This window comes from Myotis yumanensis, unplaced genomic scaffold (genome assembly GCF_028538775.1).
Source record: "Myotis yumanensis isolate MYYU_CA2020_CCGP unplaced genomic scaffold, mMyoYum1.0.hap1 SCAF_1, whole genome shotgun sequence".
NCBI classification, from domain to species: Eukaryota; Metazoa; Chordata; class Mammalia; order Chiroptera; family Vespertilionidae; genus Myotis; species Myotis yumanensis.
The window spans coordinates 206545020-206564836 of record NW_027223752.1 but is presented as its reverse complement, the minus strand read 5'-3'; the positions used below and the strand labels follow the sequence as shown (position 1 = coordinate 206564836).

Here is a 19817-nt window from a genome sequence, read left to right as displayed (position 1 = left end):
GGCAAAGGCTGCTACACAAGAATAACCAGGGACTCCACAAGTCTCCCTGCTGGTGCTCATAAATGTGTTCCCCATCAACAAACCACAGGAGAGCTCCAGAGAGCAGCCTGCTTGAGCCTGGATGCTGAGGAGTGACGGTGGGGCCAGTGCTGCTGCTGTATTTTGGCTGCTGCTGCTGGTGCTGCTGCTGCTGCTGCCACTGAGCATATACCGCAGCGCAGCGAGGGGTCTGACCGCGCTGAGTGCTCTGGGAGCCTGGGTCCGGCTGGGAAGGAGATGTGAAGAGAGTGAGAGCTGGGAGGTGGGCAGGGCTCACTGAGGAGCTGCAAACCAAAACAAGGAATCTAAGCAGCAAAAGGAGAGAAGGGGTGAGTTTGAGCCAAGATATCAGGCCAAGTGGAACTGGAGGAAATGTCATCATTGGTAAAGGAGGACTTGGAGAAGAAACTGTTTAAGCCACTCTCGCAGAATCTGTACGAGTTTATCCAAATAGAGCTCTCGGTCCAGGACAGGTATTACCTCTGTGTGTCAGGTAATATGTTCTTTCTGTTATCATTTTTAGACGTAACTAGCCCCAAGATGCTTGGGTGATAGGGGGACATATTTTGTATTTATTTTCCTATACAATTACAGCACGTGTATCTTTTCGTGATAGAACTTAACTATGCTCAGTTTAAAAATTTGGATTCTACAGAATTTTGTAAGTGCTAAAATGGAAGACAGAAAAGAATACTGTATTAAGAATATGTTGACCAATTGTTCAGAAATGAAAGTGGGTTTGTACTTTTCCTGATTTTGTTATTTTGTTTCCAGTCTTTTATGTAATTCACTTGCACGGCATACAGTTTTACTGTGGAAGAGCTCATTTTTAAAAATGCTAAGGAGAGCTCTCTGTATATTTCAAATATGTTGGAGAATTGTGTTCTACAACTCCATTTCCATTGAGTCTGGACAACTAGGGCTCTCTCTTTGCATGCTAGGAAAGAAAAAAGATCTTGTGTTTTCTTCTGAGGGCTTGTTTTTAATAGAGAATTATCTCTAAAATTTTTTCTCCTCTAGGAAGTATGCTCACAGAAATAATACTTTAATGGTAGAAATTAGCTCATGAAGATGGACCTTTTAGTTCCTCTAAACTATTTAACTAAAATATTTCCCTGTGGCTTTAAAATTCATGAAAATTGTCCAGAGGTAGAAATAGGCCTTGGCACATAAGTATGATTTGCCTAGCCAGTAATTTCTGTGCTGAATTTAGACAGAAATACTTGTGCCATTATTGCATGTAATGTACAGCGTTCCCGTTTCCCAATCCATGCCTCTTAATACCTTCCAGGGGCTTAGGAGGAAAGAGCTTAGAAACTCTAAGTGTTCACTGTGAACTTCCCTTTATAAGGCACACACCTCAGCATTTTCAGAAAACAACTTGTTATCATTCCCTTCCAGGCAATTGGCTTAGAAGAACTTTCTAATGGTATCAAGAGAGAGTACTCTAAGGGAAGTAAAACATCTTTTTTAAAGTGTTAAGAATTCTTTAAAATTCTATTAATCCTAGTAAGTATAATATTCACTCAATAATAAAAAGTGTGATATGTATATACATCTAACACTTTACCTAGCATATTTTGCTATATACAAGTACAAAATGTGGGGATTTTTCATTATAGCAAGGTAAAAAGCTTAACAGGCCCAGGAAAAGAATTCAAAGTGCAGAAAGAAGTCAAATGGTACAATTTTAGAAACTGTATTGTATCCTAACCATCAAATGGTAAATTATGTTGACTTAATATGTTAGAGAATATGCTTGTTCCAACATTAACATTTAATAATTTTATACCTATTGAGATCCTACTTTATAAAGCTAATTATCCATCAGGTAACATTGGTATACAGTATTTTTAAAGAAAAACTTTAAAAAATAATTGCAATAATGTATATACCTACTTTATCAAACATATTTTGTTGTTGTTGTTGTTGTTTTAATTGTTTTATTGCTTAAAGTATTACATATGTCTCCTTTTTTTTCCCGCCCTTGACAATCCCCTGGCCTCCCCTACCCCCCCAGTGTCTTATGTCCATTGGTTATGCTTATATGCATGCATACAAGTCCTTCAGTTATCCAACATATCTTAATGCCTCTTTCCAACTATATAATTAACTAAACTTCTTCTATCTAAGAGAAAAAAGTCTCCTAAAATTAAATTTTTGGATATGGATGTGACTTCCCCCGCCCCTCCCAGCATCCTTGAATTCTGAGAAAGACACTATGGGCTGGGGTCACCTGCTGCCTTTTTTTCATAAATGATATGAATCTTTTAAGTAGGATTGGAAGGTCAAGGAGTTGGCATTATTAACATGTGTGAAGGCAACCACTTTAAGGTTCAATTTCCTCATCTGGAAAATGACCAAATGAAGTAGGTGATCCCTGTCTTTAGTAAAATTCAATGATTCTGTCGTGTAAGAGGCAAGGAAAAACAAGGTCCTCTCAGATAAGAGGAAAAGAAGACAATATTGTGATATTCCAGAGAAAAGTTAAGATTATAAATCATATTAGTTCACTAACTTTTCACAACTCTGGTCCACGTCACATCCATCAATTTGAAAGCACTTTCCCCAAATGTAACATCAACATCTCTTTATGACCATTTCAAATACATTTAGACAGAACAGTAATTTAAGGCAAAATCAATGCGATGCTTGACAGTCCTAAATCTTTGACCATGCTTTACTCAGAAAATTTCCATTGATGTGAATCAAACAGGTCAGGTCACAATTGTTGAGGCAAGTAACTCCGGACATTGAAATGCTGGTCACCTCCAGGGAGTAGAGAGATGCATACTTGTGATTTCCTTTTATGTCCTACAATCCAGCAGTTCTAAATTTTTAAGAATTGTACATCTGGACTAGCCAAATCCTATCATGTAATTTTCAAAATTTAAAGAAGATATGTTTAAATAAGTTAAATTTTCTGTTTATCTGATCGGAGTCTGTCACTTGTAGGGTTCTCGCAACCAGATGAGTGTGATTGGCTGTTATTTGATACATGACCTGGTTGATGTAAAAAAACAGATATCATATGTTCAATTGCCCTCTCTGTACTTTGCTAGGATTTACATTGCGGATTTTTTGGCATCTTAGTACCCTCCCACCTCAGGATTTGCATGGTTATTTATCCTCGAGATTAGCTTCCCCCAGTTTAGAACATCATTTTCCCTGGCAGTTAAAAGCAGCATCTTATGAAGGAGGTAGGAGTTCTATTATGTGTGGGCACTCAGAAGGGATAAGACATTTATGCAATGATGAGAGTACAAATGAATCAAAGAAATTCTGACAAATTTGAAATGGCATATAAAACATTAACCATAATTAAATGGAAAGTAGCAGGGCATGGTGCAATGAACCTTGGAAGGTTTGGAATCAGACAGAACTGGTGTGAAACCGAACTCTGCTTTGCCTACCTGTCAGCTGTGAAATTTGGGGCAAAATAATTAACCTCTCTGGCCTCAGTATTGACATCTCTGAAATGGAAATAATAACACATCACATGTAGTGCTCTCCTGTTAAGTCCTAAGTAGGAAAAAACAAACATGATAAACTATTTTCCAAATAAATAAAATAAAAGGTTGGGTTATATTTTTTAAATATATAGCAAAAATCTATTTACTGTGAAAACATATGCTGAAATATATATATATATATATACTGTAGATAAATATTTATAATAAAAATAAAATATACTGTAAACATACATAAGTACATATATTTAATATATAATGAAGAAATTATAAATTAAATTATATATTTTATAAATAAAATTATACCCATATGAAGTGGAGAAAACAAACATGATAGACTATTTTTAAGTATTCCTATATATTTAGAAAGACATTTCCCATTTGTATACATTAACTTGAAAATAAATAGCATTTGCTAGAATTATGAAAACAGTATGCATAAATTCCCCACACATATTACATTTTGATGCCGGAACAGGACTACTTCTCTGGGAACCAGAGAATCTAACAATTTTGTCAAATCATCTATAATAATAAAAGCGTAATATGCTAATTAGACTGGACGTCCTTCCGGACGAAGCTAGGGCTGTGAGGGAATCCCGAGTCCCGGGTGCCAAAGGGAAGCTGGTGCTGGCAGCTGGCGGAAGGAAGGCCTACTCTTGCATGAATTTCGTGCATCAGGCCTCTAGTTTACAATAAGAATAGTACAATAGGGGTATTTTTAAAAGAATAAGTTAAGAAGAAAAAGAAACAAAATACTAGAGACTGGGTGGCTCATAGAAACAGTTATTTCTCCCAGTCTGCAGGCTGGGAAGCCCAACATCATGGCATTGGCAGATTCCCTGTCTGGTGAGGCCTCACTTTCTATAGACAATCAGTCATCCTCTTCCTATAGCCTTGCATGATCTCACATCTTCTAATAAGTGCACTAATGCCATTTAAGAGGGCTTTGCCCTCATGACTTAATCACCTTCCAAAGGCCTCACCTCCTAACACTATCACCTTGGGGTTTGGGATGTCAGCATATGAATTTGGCGACGGAGGACACACACATTCAATCTGTAGTACCCAGTGTAGTCCCAAAATTGATTTTTAAAAATATTTCTAGAAAAAATATTATGTGAAAATTACTTTTTTGATGAAATCAGTAATAGCAACCTCAATGACCCTAAGACATCATCAATACATTGAAACATTTTCAATGAAGCTGCTTTGATAACTCATGGTAGCTTTTCCCTATTATTTAATTTCAATGATGGAAGCAATTATATAACACTAGGGTTGTAAAATAAGTCATTTGTTTATTTAAAGTGTGGCTGTGCAGCTTCCTCATGAGCTACTTTTTCCTCTATTCTGACAAATTCCATTTGTTCAATTGGCCTATCTTCTTTCCATTTAGCTTCATAAATAACAGTGACTATTTTAACAGGAAAATAGAGGCAGTTATTAATTATAATGTTTATTTTGAAATTAAAAATGGAAATATATGGCGGACATAATTTAAAATTATAATTCTGAAAATGCTAACTAAAATATTAAAACTGGAGCAGGTTCATTCTGAATTTCCCTCAGTCTGTAGATATTACTCACTAAATAATAATTATTCAATGTCACCTCTGATGTTCCTGAAACCAACTCTCTAGCATTTTGACTATATAAACACATTTCTGTTTTAAGACAATGTGATAAGTTTCCACTTTCCCACTCCATTAATGTGGATATGGCCATTTAATTTTGGCTGGCAGCACAGCTCAAGTGTGGGAATTAGGGGCTGGGTCCAGTCCAGCATGCGTAGACTTCTTTGACTCTTGGCTAAGGACAATCTTGGAGCCTCGTTGGCTCCAGAGGAGGATATTTTGCCAAATTAAGGAGCTGGACTGTCTCTGTGCTGCATCATTGTACCAAAAGCTTAACACTTAAAGCATCTTCTAATTTTCTTAGTTTGGTGTTAGGGGGACAGTGACCATTAAGTGTAAGAAAACTTGTTAACTGGTAGATCCTACCTTCTTAACATCTCTTTCTCCATTCTCTCCCTCCAACCAATCCTTTATAGAATTGCCAAAAAAAATCCCAAAACTTTCTAAAATTGAAAGCTCTTCCTATCTATTCACTTAAAATCCTTTAGTGACAACCCTCCCCTTAAGTCCCCACAAACACATCGCTTTCAGGATAACATTTGAACTCCTCCACCTAGCATTCTAGACTAACTCGCTCCTTCCTATCCTCCTTCATACCCCCTAGTCACCCTCACACTTCAATCCAGCAATACCAAATACCTGTAATTACTAAAAATTGTCAAGTATTTCAGCTTTTGTATACATGCTGTTCCAGAACGTCCTTTACCCTTTTGTCGTTGTAACTCCCCCTGCCCTTTGCAACTCAGATGATCTCCTTCAAGAAGCTCTCCCCGATCACCAGAGGGATGAAGATGACCCTTCTCCTGTCCTTGCCTCACTCCCAGCACTGTGATCATGTTTTATTTTTTTAAACATAATTTTTTCTTTTTATTTTGAAATAATCTCAAACTTACTAAAGAGTTGCAATGATGATAGTTGTACAAATAACTTTCTTCTTGAAACAGTTGAGAGTAAATTGCCAACATGATGCCCCAGTGCCCACACTAAAACTTTAATATATTATTGCAATAACAGGCAAGGGCGCTCTCCTACATCAGCAATTTCCAACTTTTTTCTTCTCATGGCACACATAAACTAATTACTAAAATTCAGTGGCACACCAAAGAACAGATTCTATTTTTTTGATCCTGCACAAAAAAAGGTATAATTTTGATTCATTCACATTGAATGGCTATTGTTTTGATGGCTGCTGTCCTTTTATTTATTTGGCAATCTAAAAGAAAAGAGGTCAATGTCCCTGATTAAATAGTCAGGTATTATATGTTTTAAAAATTCCTATGACACACCAGTTGAAAATCACTGTCGTACACAATCACAATACAACCATCACAATCAGGAAATTAACACTGACCCATTACTATCAACTAATCCACTGGCCCGATTCAAGTTTTAAAAAAATTTTTATATTAGTTTCAGGTGTACAGCATAGTGGTTAGACATTTATGCAATTTACAAAGTTATGAGATCATGTATTTTTTTCATGAAGCCCCGATCCCTGTAATCTCAGGAATCGTGCCTTATGGTAATTCATTATTTTAGTGTTTAGCACAGGGCTTTATTCAAAAACGCATTCAAACATTTATCAAATTAATGAATCAGTGGGTCTATGATCAATTAGCTGGTTATTATAACATGTAGATGAGGCAGTGGAATTGTCTTCAAATTACATTTTCATACAGTGTCCTGTTATGTCCCTCCATCCCTACCCTCTCCTACCCCCTAAGTAGTGAGTGAGACAGCAGGCAGAACAAGAACATTGTCCTTTGGTTCTGAGATAGAGCCTTTGTCTGGACAGACACAACTGCCTTGTTTGTCTCCAAACAGACCTTTTTTAGGGCTGGAGACATGTACATGGGCAGGAACCCACCATCTTTTGCACACAGTTTCAGAATTCTGAACTATTTCTTAACTCCTGGTTAAGATCTTCTGTTCTAGGTCCCCTCTAGGACATGGCCCTCCATCACTGCCTTTGTCTCTTGAATATGCAATCCCTCTTCCAAACTCTTGGGACATGGTATCTAAATCACAACCTTTAGTCTCTTCTTATTTCTTTTTTGACTCTACTCTAGCTGTCTCTGCCTTCGCTGTTCCAGAGAAACTGCCCTTAGGGAGGAAATCAATGATACTCCCCAAGTCAGATGCAGTGCCTGGGCTGAACTCTGGCTTTACCCAACAAAGTGACTTCACAGGATTACCTCCAAATCTTTGAAATTCCCAATCTCTCAATTTCCATAGCATTGCGCTGTTAGGCTTCTCTCTTTTCTGCTGGCTCCTTCTTAGACCACTCTGCTGGCATGTTTTTCTTCTCCACTCTCTCACCTCTTTCCTCTGCTCTTTTTCCTACACACCTAATCTTGCAAACCTGTCCACACCGAAAAAATCTCAAGTCCGTATCTCCATTCTTAAGTTATAAACTTCCATCTCCTTCTCTTCTGAAGTAGATGGCTATCCCACTCAACCAGTTCACTTTCATACCTTCCTGTTTTGATTTCCATTAATTGTCATCAATGCCTCATTTGAAATCTTACCTGGATTTACCACTTCTATTTCCATAGCCCACATCCTATGCCTATGTTACAATCGTCTCTTAAAAGAAACAAAATGAAACACTTGAACAATTACTATAAACCAGGTACTACCCTAAGTCATTTGCATACTTGATCCTTTATCTTTATAGCCTACTAGAGGCCCTGTGCACAAATTCATGTGCTGGTGGGGTCCAGTCGGCCCGCTCCGATGTGGACTGATCAGGGGCGGGGCTGGCCAGGGCAAGGGGCTGCAGTTGTTCCGGTCGTTCCGGTCGTTCTGCCATTTGGTCACTGGGCTTTTATTATATAGGATGGGTTTCTAATGTCTACTTTCTACCTAAGAAAACTGAGCTTTAATCTTTCTAGAGATTAAGTAATTTACTCAGACCACACTGCAAGAAGTGATGTCAGGATCTGCATCCAGAATGTCTAATGTCAGAGTCCATTGAATCGCACTGCCTCTTCCAGGGACCTCTAGTTCCACTCTCTTTTCCTCTTCAGTGTATCCTGTGTATCACTGCTTCCAGAAAACTGCTCCTTTAACAGGACACCATTGTATTAGTCTCCTGCTCAACTTTCACTGAACACCTGGCATAGCTTCCTCTTCTTAGATTTGTCAACCTTCTCAGACTCATCTCTCCGGGGGACTGAGCCCCATCTTCAACTTTAAGCTCAACTGGTTGCCTTAGCAGCAGTACACCTGCACCTTCAGAAGACAATTACTCCTTCGCCAGCCCCGGTTCTGGAGCCCTCGCTGTCCAGGCCAGCCACCCATCTCTCCTCCCAGAGCGGGAGTCAGACACCACAAGTCTACAGTGGTTCCTGTCACTTTTCAGATCCGGAGTCTTTCAAAACATTACACAACCTTCCTAACCTAGTTAATCTGATTGCCCACCACATCCTAACATCAGCCAATCTATATCGTTCACTTTCTCTAATTCTTCCTGGTGCAATTCCATTTCTATTTTCTATTCATTTTCTCCTGCTACCTTCACCTAGAAATGCCTTCAGTATTATCCCCACCTTTTCAAACTGAACTAATTTTCAAGCTCTAACTCAAATGGTATTTATTTCATAATGCCTACCTTAACTATTCCAAGTCTCTCCCTTCTCAGAACTCCTGTTGAGCACACAGTCTGCTCCACATCACTTATCTATCACTATGATTATATTATAACTAGAGGCCCGGTGCCCAAAAATTTGTGCACTCGGCGGGGAAGGGGGGTCCCTCAGCCCGGCCTGTGCCCTCTCGCAGTCTGGGACCCCTCGGGAGATAACGACCTGCTGGCTTAGGCCTGCTCCCGGGTGGCAGAGAGCAGGCCCAATCCCTAGGTGCAGCCCCTGCTCGGGCTCAGAGCAGGGCCGATTGGGGAGTTGGGGCGCCGCCACCTGTCATGCACAGAGCAGGGTGGATTGGGAGGTTGCAATGCCACCCTCAGTCATGCTCAGGGTAGGGCCGATTGGGGGGTTGGGGCACTGCCCCCTGTCACACTCAAGGCAGGGTCGATGGGGAGGTTGCGGCACCACCCCCTGTCACGCACAGAGCAGGGCTAATCAGGGGGTTGGAGTGCTGCCCCCTGTCACGCACAGAGCAGGGCCCATCAGGGGGTTGGGGAGCTCCCCCCTGTCACGCACAGAGTAGGGCCGATAGGGGAGTTGGGGCATCGCCCCCTGTCACACACAGAGCAGGGCAGATCAGGGGGTTGGGGCACCACCCTCTATCGCTCACAGAGCAGGGCCGATCAGGGGGTTGGGGTACCGCCACTGTCACACTCAGGGCAGGGCCGATGGGGAGGTTATGGCTCTACCCTGTCACACACAGAGCAGGTCCCGTGGGGGGGGGGGGGGAGGGTTGGGGAGCCACACCCTGTCACACACAGCGCCGCAGGGCGATCAGGGGGTTGGGGAGCTCCCCCTTATCAGGCACAGAGCAGGGCTGATCAGGGGGTTGGGGCGCCTTCCCCTGTCACGAACAGAGCAGGGCGGATAGGGAGGTTGTGGCCCCGCCCCCTGTCACACACAGAGCCCCAGAGCGATCAGGGGGTTTGGGCGCTGCCCCCTGTCACGCTGATCCCGGTGCCGAGAGGCCTCGCGGCTCTGCTGATCCCGGTGCTCGGAGGCATATTACCCTTTTACTATATAGGATAGAGGCCTGGTGCATGGGTAGGGGCTGGCTGGTTTGCCCTGAAGGGTGTCCTGGATCAGGGTGGGGGTCCCCACTGGGGTGCCTGGCCAGCCTGGATGAGGGGATGATGGCTGTTTGCAGCTGGTCACACACCCACTGGGGTGCCTGGCCAGTCTGGGTGAGGGGCTGAGGGCTGTTTTCAGGCTGGTGGGTGACTGAAGCTCCCAACCGCTCCTTTTTTTCTTTTTTTTTTAATTCTGGGCCAAGGCCTCTGCTGCTGAAAGCAGGTATCTGGTTTGTTTCGGTTCTATAATCGAAACACTGTATCATCTCCAGCTCTGAGATCCCGGCCGGCTGAAAGCTGGTTTCTGGGATTTTGTTTAGCTTCTATATTTGTTACAATGTTTCAAACTGCCAGCTCAGAGGCTGGCAAGGCAGGCGGGGAACATTGGAGTCCTCCTTCACTGAAGCAAGCAAGCCTCATGTTCGCTTCCAGCTGCCTGGCTGCCGGCCACAATCTTGGCTGGCAGTTAATTTGCATATCGCCCTGATTAGCCAATGGGAAGGGTAGCGGTCGTATGCTAATTACCATGTTTCGTTTTTATTAGATAGGATATAATGTCTTGTACATTCTCAACTAGGAGGGCATGCCAAAGTAGAACTTTCTAGAACCAAAAGAGTCTTCCCTAAAGACAGATCTGGTTTCACTCTTAGAAGACAAAGCCAGCTTACAATGTTCTAAGTGAGGTCATCCATCTTGAAAGAAAGTTTAAGATATTTGATTTTGCCAGCTCTATACACCTTTATAATATATATAATTTATGTAACTCATGTTTGTTAGTTTTGCCTCCCCAACAAAACCATAAATTTCTAGAGGACAGGGCCATGTCTCATACTACCCTCTGTGGCATTTATAATAGTTGTATCAGATAAATACTCCTTTATTAACTCATCAATAATTTTCAATTTAGGATTGCTAACATTAAATGTGGATTCTTCTGATGTGTTCACGTGAGACCAAAGACAATGATTCTAAGGCCAGGAAATTATTTCCTAATTTTGTTCACATAAAATTAGCAATGGTTTTGCCACACTTTTCAAAGCATAGTACTGAAACTTTTGGTCTCAGTGACACATTTTGAATACTAGAATTTTAGGGATGCACTACAGAAGATTAAAAATCTCAACTAGGTCTACAGTAGCTGTAATGCAAGCATTTCTATATAAAAAAATTCACAGCACCTTTTGGCCCTGGCTAGGTAGCTCAGTTGGTTACAGAGTGGCCCCCATATGCCAAAGTTGCTGGTTTCATCCCCAATCAGGACATATACAAGAATCAACCAATGAATGCATAAATAAGTAGAACAACAAATCAATGCCTCTCTCTCTCTCCCTCTCTCTCTCTCTCTTTCTCTCTCTCTCTCTCTCTCTCTCTCTCTCTTTCTCAAATCAATAAATTTTTTAAAAATCTCAGAGTGACTTTAAAAGAAAGCATACACAGTAGTATTTGCATGGTCACTCTTTAACACTGTGTTGCTATGTGAGCAGAACTATTTACTTTCCTGACTTCACTTACTTATATTGTCATAAATTAAAATTCCAACTTGTTCTGGTAAACACTTTGGCACTGACCATAAGCCAACGCTAAGCCTCTTATTTCCTGCCCTGAGTTGAACCCCATTCCCCACCACAAAACTCATAGTTGAAAGCACACAGCTCAGTGTTCTATATGACAGATATTGTTGTGCAGTATGTAACCACAATTGTAGCAAAAATAAAGTTAACACATAGGGCAAATCTGGGGGCATACTTGTGAAGGTTCACATACATCAGGGTTCATAAATGGGGTACAGATACAAAGTAGGTTCAAGCTCATTGAAAAGTATGATGATGAATAACTTATCTTCTAAGAGTTTATGTAAACTAAGTGTTTTTCTGTCCCACAGTGACCAAAAATGAAGAAGTAAAAATAATTATGGTGAAACACTACAGAATAGGTTTAGATGAAAAATATGAAGTAACAAAGAAGTGGTCTTTGAATGATCTGCAGATGATTGATGGAAAAGAAGCAGATACTGTAAGTGTTACTCTCTATAAGGGAGATGTGGGATCGATAAGCTGGAGATCTTTATTTCAGTATCCTACTTCACATATTCTTGGCATGTAATTAAGTGTTAAGATGGCATATTGTTCTTAAGTCGTAAAATGTAATCTACTGGGATGATGCACTGGGAGCTTTTTGTTTTGTTTTTATGAGTTTAAATTTGAATTTTGTCTATTAAATTTAAAAGCATCTTTCCCAAGGGCTTCTTAACAGGTTAAACACAATCAATCAATTCAGAAACTTTAAATATATGGTGCTTCCACCATCTCTCTCTCTCTCTCTCTCTCTCTCTCTCTCTCTCTCTCTTCCTCAACTTCCACTGTAAGTTTGGGGGATTCCTTCCCTCACCTTCTTCAAACTTTCTGTCAGTTAGCCACTTGATCCTCCAGAAGGATCAATACTCCTTGGAAACCCTACTACCTTCAAATTGAAAGGCGAGGGAAAGTCTGTATACTACAATCTCTCCACTTGACCTTGCAACAAGTGGTTTTCCTAGTCTCCTTGTACTCTTCTGCTGATGGAGAACTCATTACCACATGAGGAAGTCCATTCTATTTCTGAACTGCCATGCTTTATTTTTAAATTTCCTATTTATGTTTAATCAAAATCTCTACCCATCAGTTCTAGTTTTGCCATTTGGAGCAATTCAGAACAAATCCAAACCTCCTTTCATATAGCAGCCTTTCCAAAACTTGAGGCTGATTATAATGTTCCCTCAAGTTTTCTCCTTTCTAGGTTAAATGTACCCCATTTCATCCTTTAAATAACTTTCACAGGAAGATCACATACGCCAATATGACAGGACAATATAAACACTCAGAGGTAACAGCATTAGTGTTACTTGTTTCCATGACATTGCTTCAACACCCTTCACTCCACTATTCTCTCTCGTTTGAAATGCTTCTGTTTTTCCAGAATTAAAGGCAATACTTTAGACTTAGGGTGACTAGTTTATATTTCTTTTGACATGGATTCCTTATTTCTACTAAATACTTATTTGAAACCTCAGGTCTTTAGTGCATGAATTGCCATTTAACCTGGCCTGCCATGCCCTCTACTTACATAGAATAAAATCTAAATGAAGGTCCTTGGTGATCTGACTTCTTTCTCTCTGGTCATCCCATCTTGAACTTTATAATCCACTGTGCTTCACTACTGACTCTCGAGGCTTAGAATGCCCAATCGCCTCTATCTCTTACCCCTTTCCCAGATTCACTGGGTAAAGTCCTACTCACATCTTCCCCACTGAATTGTGGATATACTGGTAAGTGTGTTATAGCCATAATCCGACAAACTGCAGTTGTCAGCTTTTTCTGTCTCGTCTCTGGATGGAAAGCTTCCAAAAAACTGGGACCATGACTTTTCATCTTTTACTATAGCCTTCAACCAGTAACTGTGTTATTGTTGGATGAATTAGAATTTAAACTCATCTATTCCTATTCCTACTAAATGCCATATTCTTAGTCTGGCTTATTCTTCCCACCTATCAAATCTTCTAACATTATAATTTTTAAAATATTCACTGTAATATGATGCAGATTTAATGAGCACAACACTTAGGACTTCATTCAAATCAATAATAAAAATGATGAAGCAGGCAGGGCTATGTGCATACTTCTAGGTAATTGATAAGTTATCATTACTACTACTGTTACTGAGTAGTACTGCTACCTGCTACCATTCACACTTAGCAAACTCTTATCAAGTGCCACATAATCATCACAAAACCCACATGAGTTACATTCTATTATTACTCCTGATCTACAGAGGAGAAAAATGAGACTTAAAGAGATTAATAGACTTGCCAAGGTCACGTAGCTATTAATTAGCAGAGCTAGACTTTACCCAGAAATCTGTTAATTTGCCTTGTTTTGATTGCTTGTTTAACATTTCTACAAATTCAGATACATTCACTCATTCATTGAGAATTTATAGTATACTAGAGGCCCGGTGCATGAAATTTGTGAACGGGGGAGGAGGGTCCCTCAGCTCAGCCTGCACCCTTTCATAATTGGGGACCCCTTGTGGGATGTCCAACTGCTGGTTTAGGTTCAATCCCGCAGGGATCTGGATCGGGCCTAAACTGGCAGTGGGACATCCCTCTCATAATCCGGGACTGCTGGCTCCTACTGCTCATCTGCCTGCCTGCCTGATAGCCCCAACCCCTCTGCCTGCCTGCCTGATCACCCCTAACCACTTGCCTGCCTGCCTGACCACCCCTAACTGCTCACCTGCCTGCCTGATCACCTCTAACCACTCACCTGCCTGCCTGATCACCCCTAACCACTCACCTGCCTGCCTGATCGCCCCTAACCACTCTGCCTGCCTGATCACCTCTAACCACTCACCTGCCTGCCTGATCACCCCTAACCACTTTGCCTGCCTGCCTGATCACCCCTTTTACTCTGCCTGCCTGCCTGATCTCCCCTAACTGCTCGCCTGCCTGTCTGATCGCCCCTAACCACACTGCCTGCCTGCCTGATCGCCCCTAACCACCTCTGCCTCAGCCCCGTCACAGTGGCTTCATCTGGAAGGACGTCTGGAATGAAGTCCAGAAGGTCGTTCGGCTGTCCGGTCTAATTAGCATATTATGCTTTTATTATTATAGATATTAGGCCCTGCCAGACTCTGAGGCTACACATGGAGAATTAGACACACATAAGCCCTTAATTCTGCCTTACTTAATTAATTATTTAGTCTGAATGTGTAAATTGTGTCCTTAAGACCCTTCTGAAATCAATATATACTATCTGCTATTATCTTGACTTATCACCTAGGAATCTTATTTTTAAAATTTGGCATGTTTAGCATGACTTTTTGTTAAAAGCATGCAGGATTTCATTGTTCCTTTCCTAAGTACTCATACAGCATTTTTCTGACAATACATTCTACATAAATGTTAAGAAATACTTAGGAAATAGTTAAATATATATTATTGCATATCAATATGCTGAAATATAAAATTTTTCTACAATATTCTCCATTTTGAATATTTAGTCTGTCATATTATTAAAACTGAAATCTGGTCCTGGCCGGTGTTGCTCAGTGATTAGAGTGTTGGCCAGCCTACCAGAGTCTCAGATTCGATTCCTGGTCAAGGGCACATATCTGGGTTGCGCATTTGCTCCCTAGCCCTGGTCGGGGTGTATGTGGGAGGTAACCAATCAAGGTGACAGACACATTGATGTTTTTCTCTCTCTCCTCCTCCCCCATCCCTCCTTCCCTTCAACTCTGTAAAAATCAATGTAAAAAATATCCTTGGGTGAGAATTAAAAAAACACAAATTGAAATCTGAACCTTAAATTTTAATACAAAAAATAACACAGGTATATTTATGTGTATGCATATACATAAACATAAACATATGTATATATACATAAACATAGTATATATACACATATATATAAAAATAACATAGGTATGTATATGAACATATATATATGAACAAACCAATACTTTAACAATTAACTCTGTGTGATAGAATTACAAATTTTTAATTATTATTTTCTTTATACTTTTATGTACTTGTAAATTTTCTTCACTGTATTAAATTTTATCAGAAATCAATCTCAAGTTCACTTATCTGTTTCAGAAATTAACCATCCCTGCCTCTTTTTTTGACCATTTTCGTATTTTTTTCTGAAGTTCTCAAATATTAATGATATCATAATTATTTCTACAAGTTTGTTCAGTGTCTGAGGATGCATTCAGCAAACCTGTCAACTTAGATTCATTGAAAGCAAATAGCTGTGCTCTATTTTTTCCTTACCTTTCTGGCCTTTAATTTCATACAGACAATGTTGATTCTTCTCTTTCCCCTTTGAAGATCATTATCTTTGATAGTGAAATAGATATATTTTTAAAAGTTGACTATTTCTATTTTACTCTTCACTTTCGGACCTAAAATATTAAATTGCTGGAAGAAAACCTATTAAATCCAAAGAGTAGTCCTTTTAAAGATTTATTTTCTATGGGTGAAATAAAAATATCCCAGTTGTTCTGGGAATTTCCACTCTCCTTCCTCTTAGAATTGAATCCTTAGGAGTCAGCATTTACTATATTTTTTTCATTATCAGTGATACAGTTTTAAATAGAGCAATTTGAGCCAGAGAATTGTCAGCTTTAAAAAGGAATGGAATTAAAATGGAAGTCAATTTATAATGCAGACATCAAAATGTCTGGGGATTTGGAGACTGACATGGTGCAACAGGAGAGAGGATGATGTAGCAAAAAGTGGGATTGGGTTAACTAAGATCTTGGTTCTTGTCCTGGGTCTACCAGTAACTTCATGTGTGACCTGGGCTTCACTTCTCTGGAAACTACTATCCAAGCTACAAACAAGAGATTACTGAGTGATATGTGAGGTCCCTTTTAGTTCTAGGAGTCTGTCAAGAAAGAAGAGAGGGAGGGAAGAGGTTGAAAGAAAGGAAAGAAGGGAGGGAGAGAGGGAAGGAGAGGGAGGGAGGGAGGGAGGGAGGGAGGGAGAGAGGGAGGGAGGGAGGGAGGGAGGGAGGGAGAATGTGTAGAAAGGAGAGAAGGAGAAAAGGTGGAAAGAAGGGAGGGTGGGAGGGAGAGCGGAATCCTATTTTTAAAATTTGGTGTATTTGGCACCAAGGAGTAAAGGAGAAACCTTTCTCCCCTCCAGAAGTCTGTAAGTAGGTTCGTCTTCTTTCATCATTACCCATACTCTCAAATTCATTACCGAAGGAAGGAAGGAAGGAAGGAAGGAAGGAAGGAAGGAAGGAAGGAAGGAAGGAAGGAAGGGGAAGGGAAGGAGAGAGGGAGGAAGGAACCTGTATTCTATGTGCATGCCTGCTCAGGCTTCAATTTTTAGGCTAAAGGGAAAAATCCTCTCCAAATATCTCAAAAGCATTAAGTATATTTTCTAGATGATAAGACAACTGTTTCAATGGATAAATTATATAAGGTGTGTGATTAGTATTTGGTAATAGAATGGATATGGTTTCCTTTTATTGAGATTTTCTGCTGCAATTATGACACCTGGGGAAAATTTTACAAGATGTGACTAGGGGACACTACACTTAACACCACCCATGTATATTCTTTTTTTTAAATGTTGTTTTTAAATTCTGTTAATGGTATAAAGCAAGGTGGTATTAACACCAGCATCACAATCTCACTGGGGACAGATTTAGGAAAGGGAACTATCATTTATTAAGCTCCGTACTATGCATGTAAATTTCATATCAGACCTTTCAAAAAGGAGAAGGAAAGTGAAGGTCACATCACATAAGCGATCTGTCATGGTTACATCAGAGATTCAAGACGGTAGTTTAACTTCAAAGCCCATCTTGTTTTTCCTGCCTCATGCAAGAATTTTCTCGCAGCCCGGCTGGCTTGGCTCAGTGGTTGAACGTCGACCTATGTATGAACCTGGATCTCAAGGTTTGATACAGAGCACTGACAGGGTTGTGGACTCAATCCTCAGTGTGAGGCATGCAGGAGGCAGCCAATTAATAGTTCTCTCTCATCGTTGATGTTTCTATCGCTCTCCCTCCCCCTTCCTCTCTGAAATCAATAAAAATATATTTTAACAAAAAGAAATTGCAAATACCTAAGTCTTATATAATGTTTACATGGTAACAAATTATTCAGACTCTTGTTTGGTCTCTCTCTGCCTCCTTACCAGTTAAAGGGCAATGTTTACCTCCACTTCTTTTTTATGGAACTACTTCAGATCAGTTCAACACACGTTGAGAACCTAGTAGTTGCCATGAACACAAAGATAAATAATTCAAACCTTCCACTCTCAAGGAGAGTTAGGAGTTAGGCAGATAATGAATGTGGAAGCATTTGGTAAACTGAAAAGCACTTTATAAATGTAAGGCATTGTTCTTACTGTTATTAGTAACACTAGCAAGTATTATTTTAACATACAGGACTTTGATTAGATTTGATGTCTGCTTTTTCTCAAAACACCTCCACTAGAACTATAACAAAAGCCTAGAGCAATCCAAAAAGCCTAGAGGCAGCCTTTAGTAATTTTTTTTCTGTTTCAGTCCAATGATTTAATGATCCTTGCTACTAACTTCAAAGGTAGTTCTTTGCTATTGGCTTCAAAGTCAGCAAGTTGGTGATCTGTGGTATGCCACAAGCTAATTAGCCATCCTGTATTTCACCCTTCTACCTTTGGAATAGCACAAGGAACCACCCTCCTAGTAGAGAAAAGGAGAAACATTTTCTCCCCTTCAGAAGTCTATAAGTGAGTTTATTTTTTTTTTCATACCTATCCATCCTCTCAAATTCACTACCCTGGCAAGAGTTGATAGATAACTACACATTCTGAGACACGTTCTAATTGTATAACTGAAAAAATTATAAACGCTTCATAAATAATCCTTATGATTTTCTTGGAAGCAATGTTTGAAGCAGGTTAGGTAGCTTTGGGAAAGCTCATGTGTAGATTTTAGAAATATGTTTGGTACTAATTCTTTATAATCAAGAAGCATATACAAAAGAATATGAGAGAACCTAGTTATTTTCTTGACTACAAACAAAATCATGTCTCTCTTTCTTTTCTAGGACAATCCATTTTTTGATCTGCACTTCAAGAAAGTGTACAGTTTGGAAGCATATAGTTGTGCTTCTAAATATGCCTTTGCCCGAACTGTAAATAAGCTGAATCATGCATATCTTAAGAAGGACTTACAAATCGTGAACTTTGATTCTACTTACATTAATGATGATTCTATTTGGTCCTCCAACAACAAGGATTGCTTGGTTCTTATGAGAATATGCTTTTATGCTTTCAATCTGCTGTGCCTGTCCCTCTGTCCCCTGCCACTCTGAAGATGCATTCCATTTTCTTCCATCCGTATTCTATGAAAATGGTTTCCTAAGTAAATATTGGCAGTCATGATTTTGTTTTTTTCCCTTCATCAGTGACTGTTATTTATATGGAAATAAAGTGATGCTTTGTGAATTGCAGGGAAATGTGTTTCAATGCAATCATTCAACATTTGGGACTTTTGCCCATGTATTCCTTGGAAACTTTAGAAGGGGTCAGATGGCTCTGCCTAAATTAGTATTCTACTAAAGAGTATCAAGAAGTATCTTAAAAGGCCTAAATATATTAAAAGACATCCCATGTTCATGGGTAGGAAGATTTGATATTGTCAAGATGTCAGCGCTACCCAAAGTCATCCACAGATTCACTGCAATCCCTAACAAAATTCCAATGGCTTTATGTGTATGTGCATAAATGGAAAAGCCAGTCCTCAAATTCATATGAATTCCAAGGGGCTCCAAATGGCCAAACAATCTCCATTTTCAAAACTTACTGCAAAGCTACAGTAATCAAAACAGTGTGGTACTGGCTTAAGGATAGACATATAGACCAATGGAATAGAGTTGAGAGTTTAGAAATAAACTCATCATTTATGGTCAACTAATTTTTGATAAGGGTGCCAACCTCATTCAAAGGGGAAAGAATAATCCATTCCACAGTGGTTCTGATACAACTAAATATCCACATACAAAAGAATGAAACTGGACCCCTCTCTTACACCATACATAAAAATCAACTAAAGTGGATTAAAGACTTGAATATAAGATCTGAAACTATAAAACTCCTAGATATTGCCTGCAGCAATTATTATTTTGATATTATAATGGTGATTTTCTATTAACGTAAATTTTCTACTTTTATTATTTGAGAAAACATCATATATCTGATAAGGGGCTAATTAATAACCAAAATACATAAAGAATTTATGCAAATCAATAGCAAAAAAACCCACACAAAATAATGAACCAATCCAATTAAAAATGGGCAGATGATCCAAATAGATATCTTTCTAAAGAAGACCTACAGGTGGCCAACAGGTACGTGAAAAGATCCTTGACATCACTAATCATCAGGGAAATGCAAATCAAAACCACAAATATTACTTC

The 19817-nt window shown here is 39.6% G+C and overlaps 1 protein-coding gene across 1 annotated transcript; it reads left to right on the top strand.

Moving 5' to 3' along the window:
• The first annotated feature begins 213 nt into the window (after positions 1 to 213).
• On the top strand, positions 214 to 18874 carry EXOC1L (exocyst complex component 1 like). The gene is made up of 3 exons (XM_070410337.1): positions 214 to 532; positions 11746 to 11876; positions 18447 to 18874. Exons 1-3 carry the CDS (start codon positions 412 to 414, stop codon positions 18711 to 18713), a joined length of 519 nt encoding a protein of 172 aa, XP_070266438.1. The 5' UTR covers positions 214 to 411; the 3' UTR covers positions 18714 to 18874.
• Positions 18875 to 19817: the final 943 nt, after the last annotated feature.

Coding starts and splice junctions, on each gene's coding strand:
- EXOC1L (XM_070410337.1), top strand. CDS start 412: ATGTCATCATTGGTAAAGGAGGACTTGGAGAAGAAACTGTTTAAGCCA. Junction 533..11,745: donor GTATTACCTCTGTGTGTCAG/GTAATATGTTCT, acceptor TCTGTCCCACAG/TGACCAAAAATGAAGAAGTA. Junction 11,877..18,446: donor ATGGAAAAGAAGCAGATACT/GTAAGTGTTACT, acceptor TTTCTTTTCTAG/GACAATCCATTTTTTGATCT.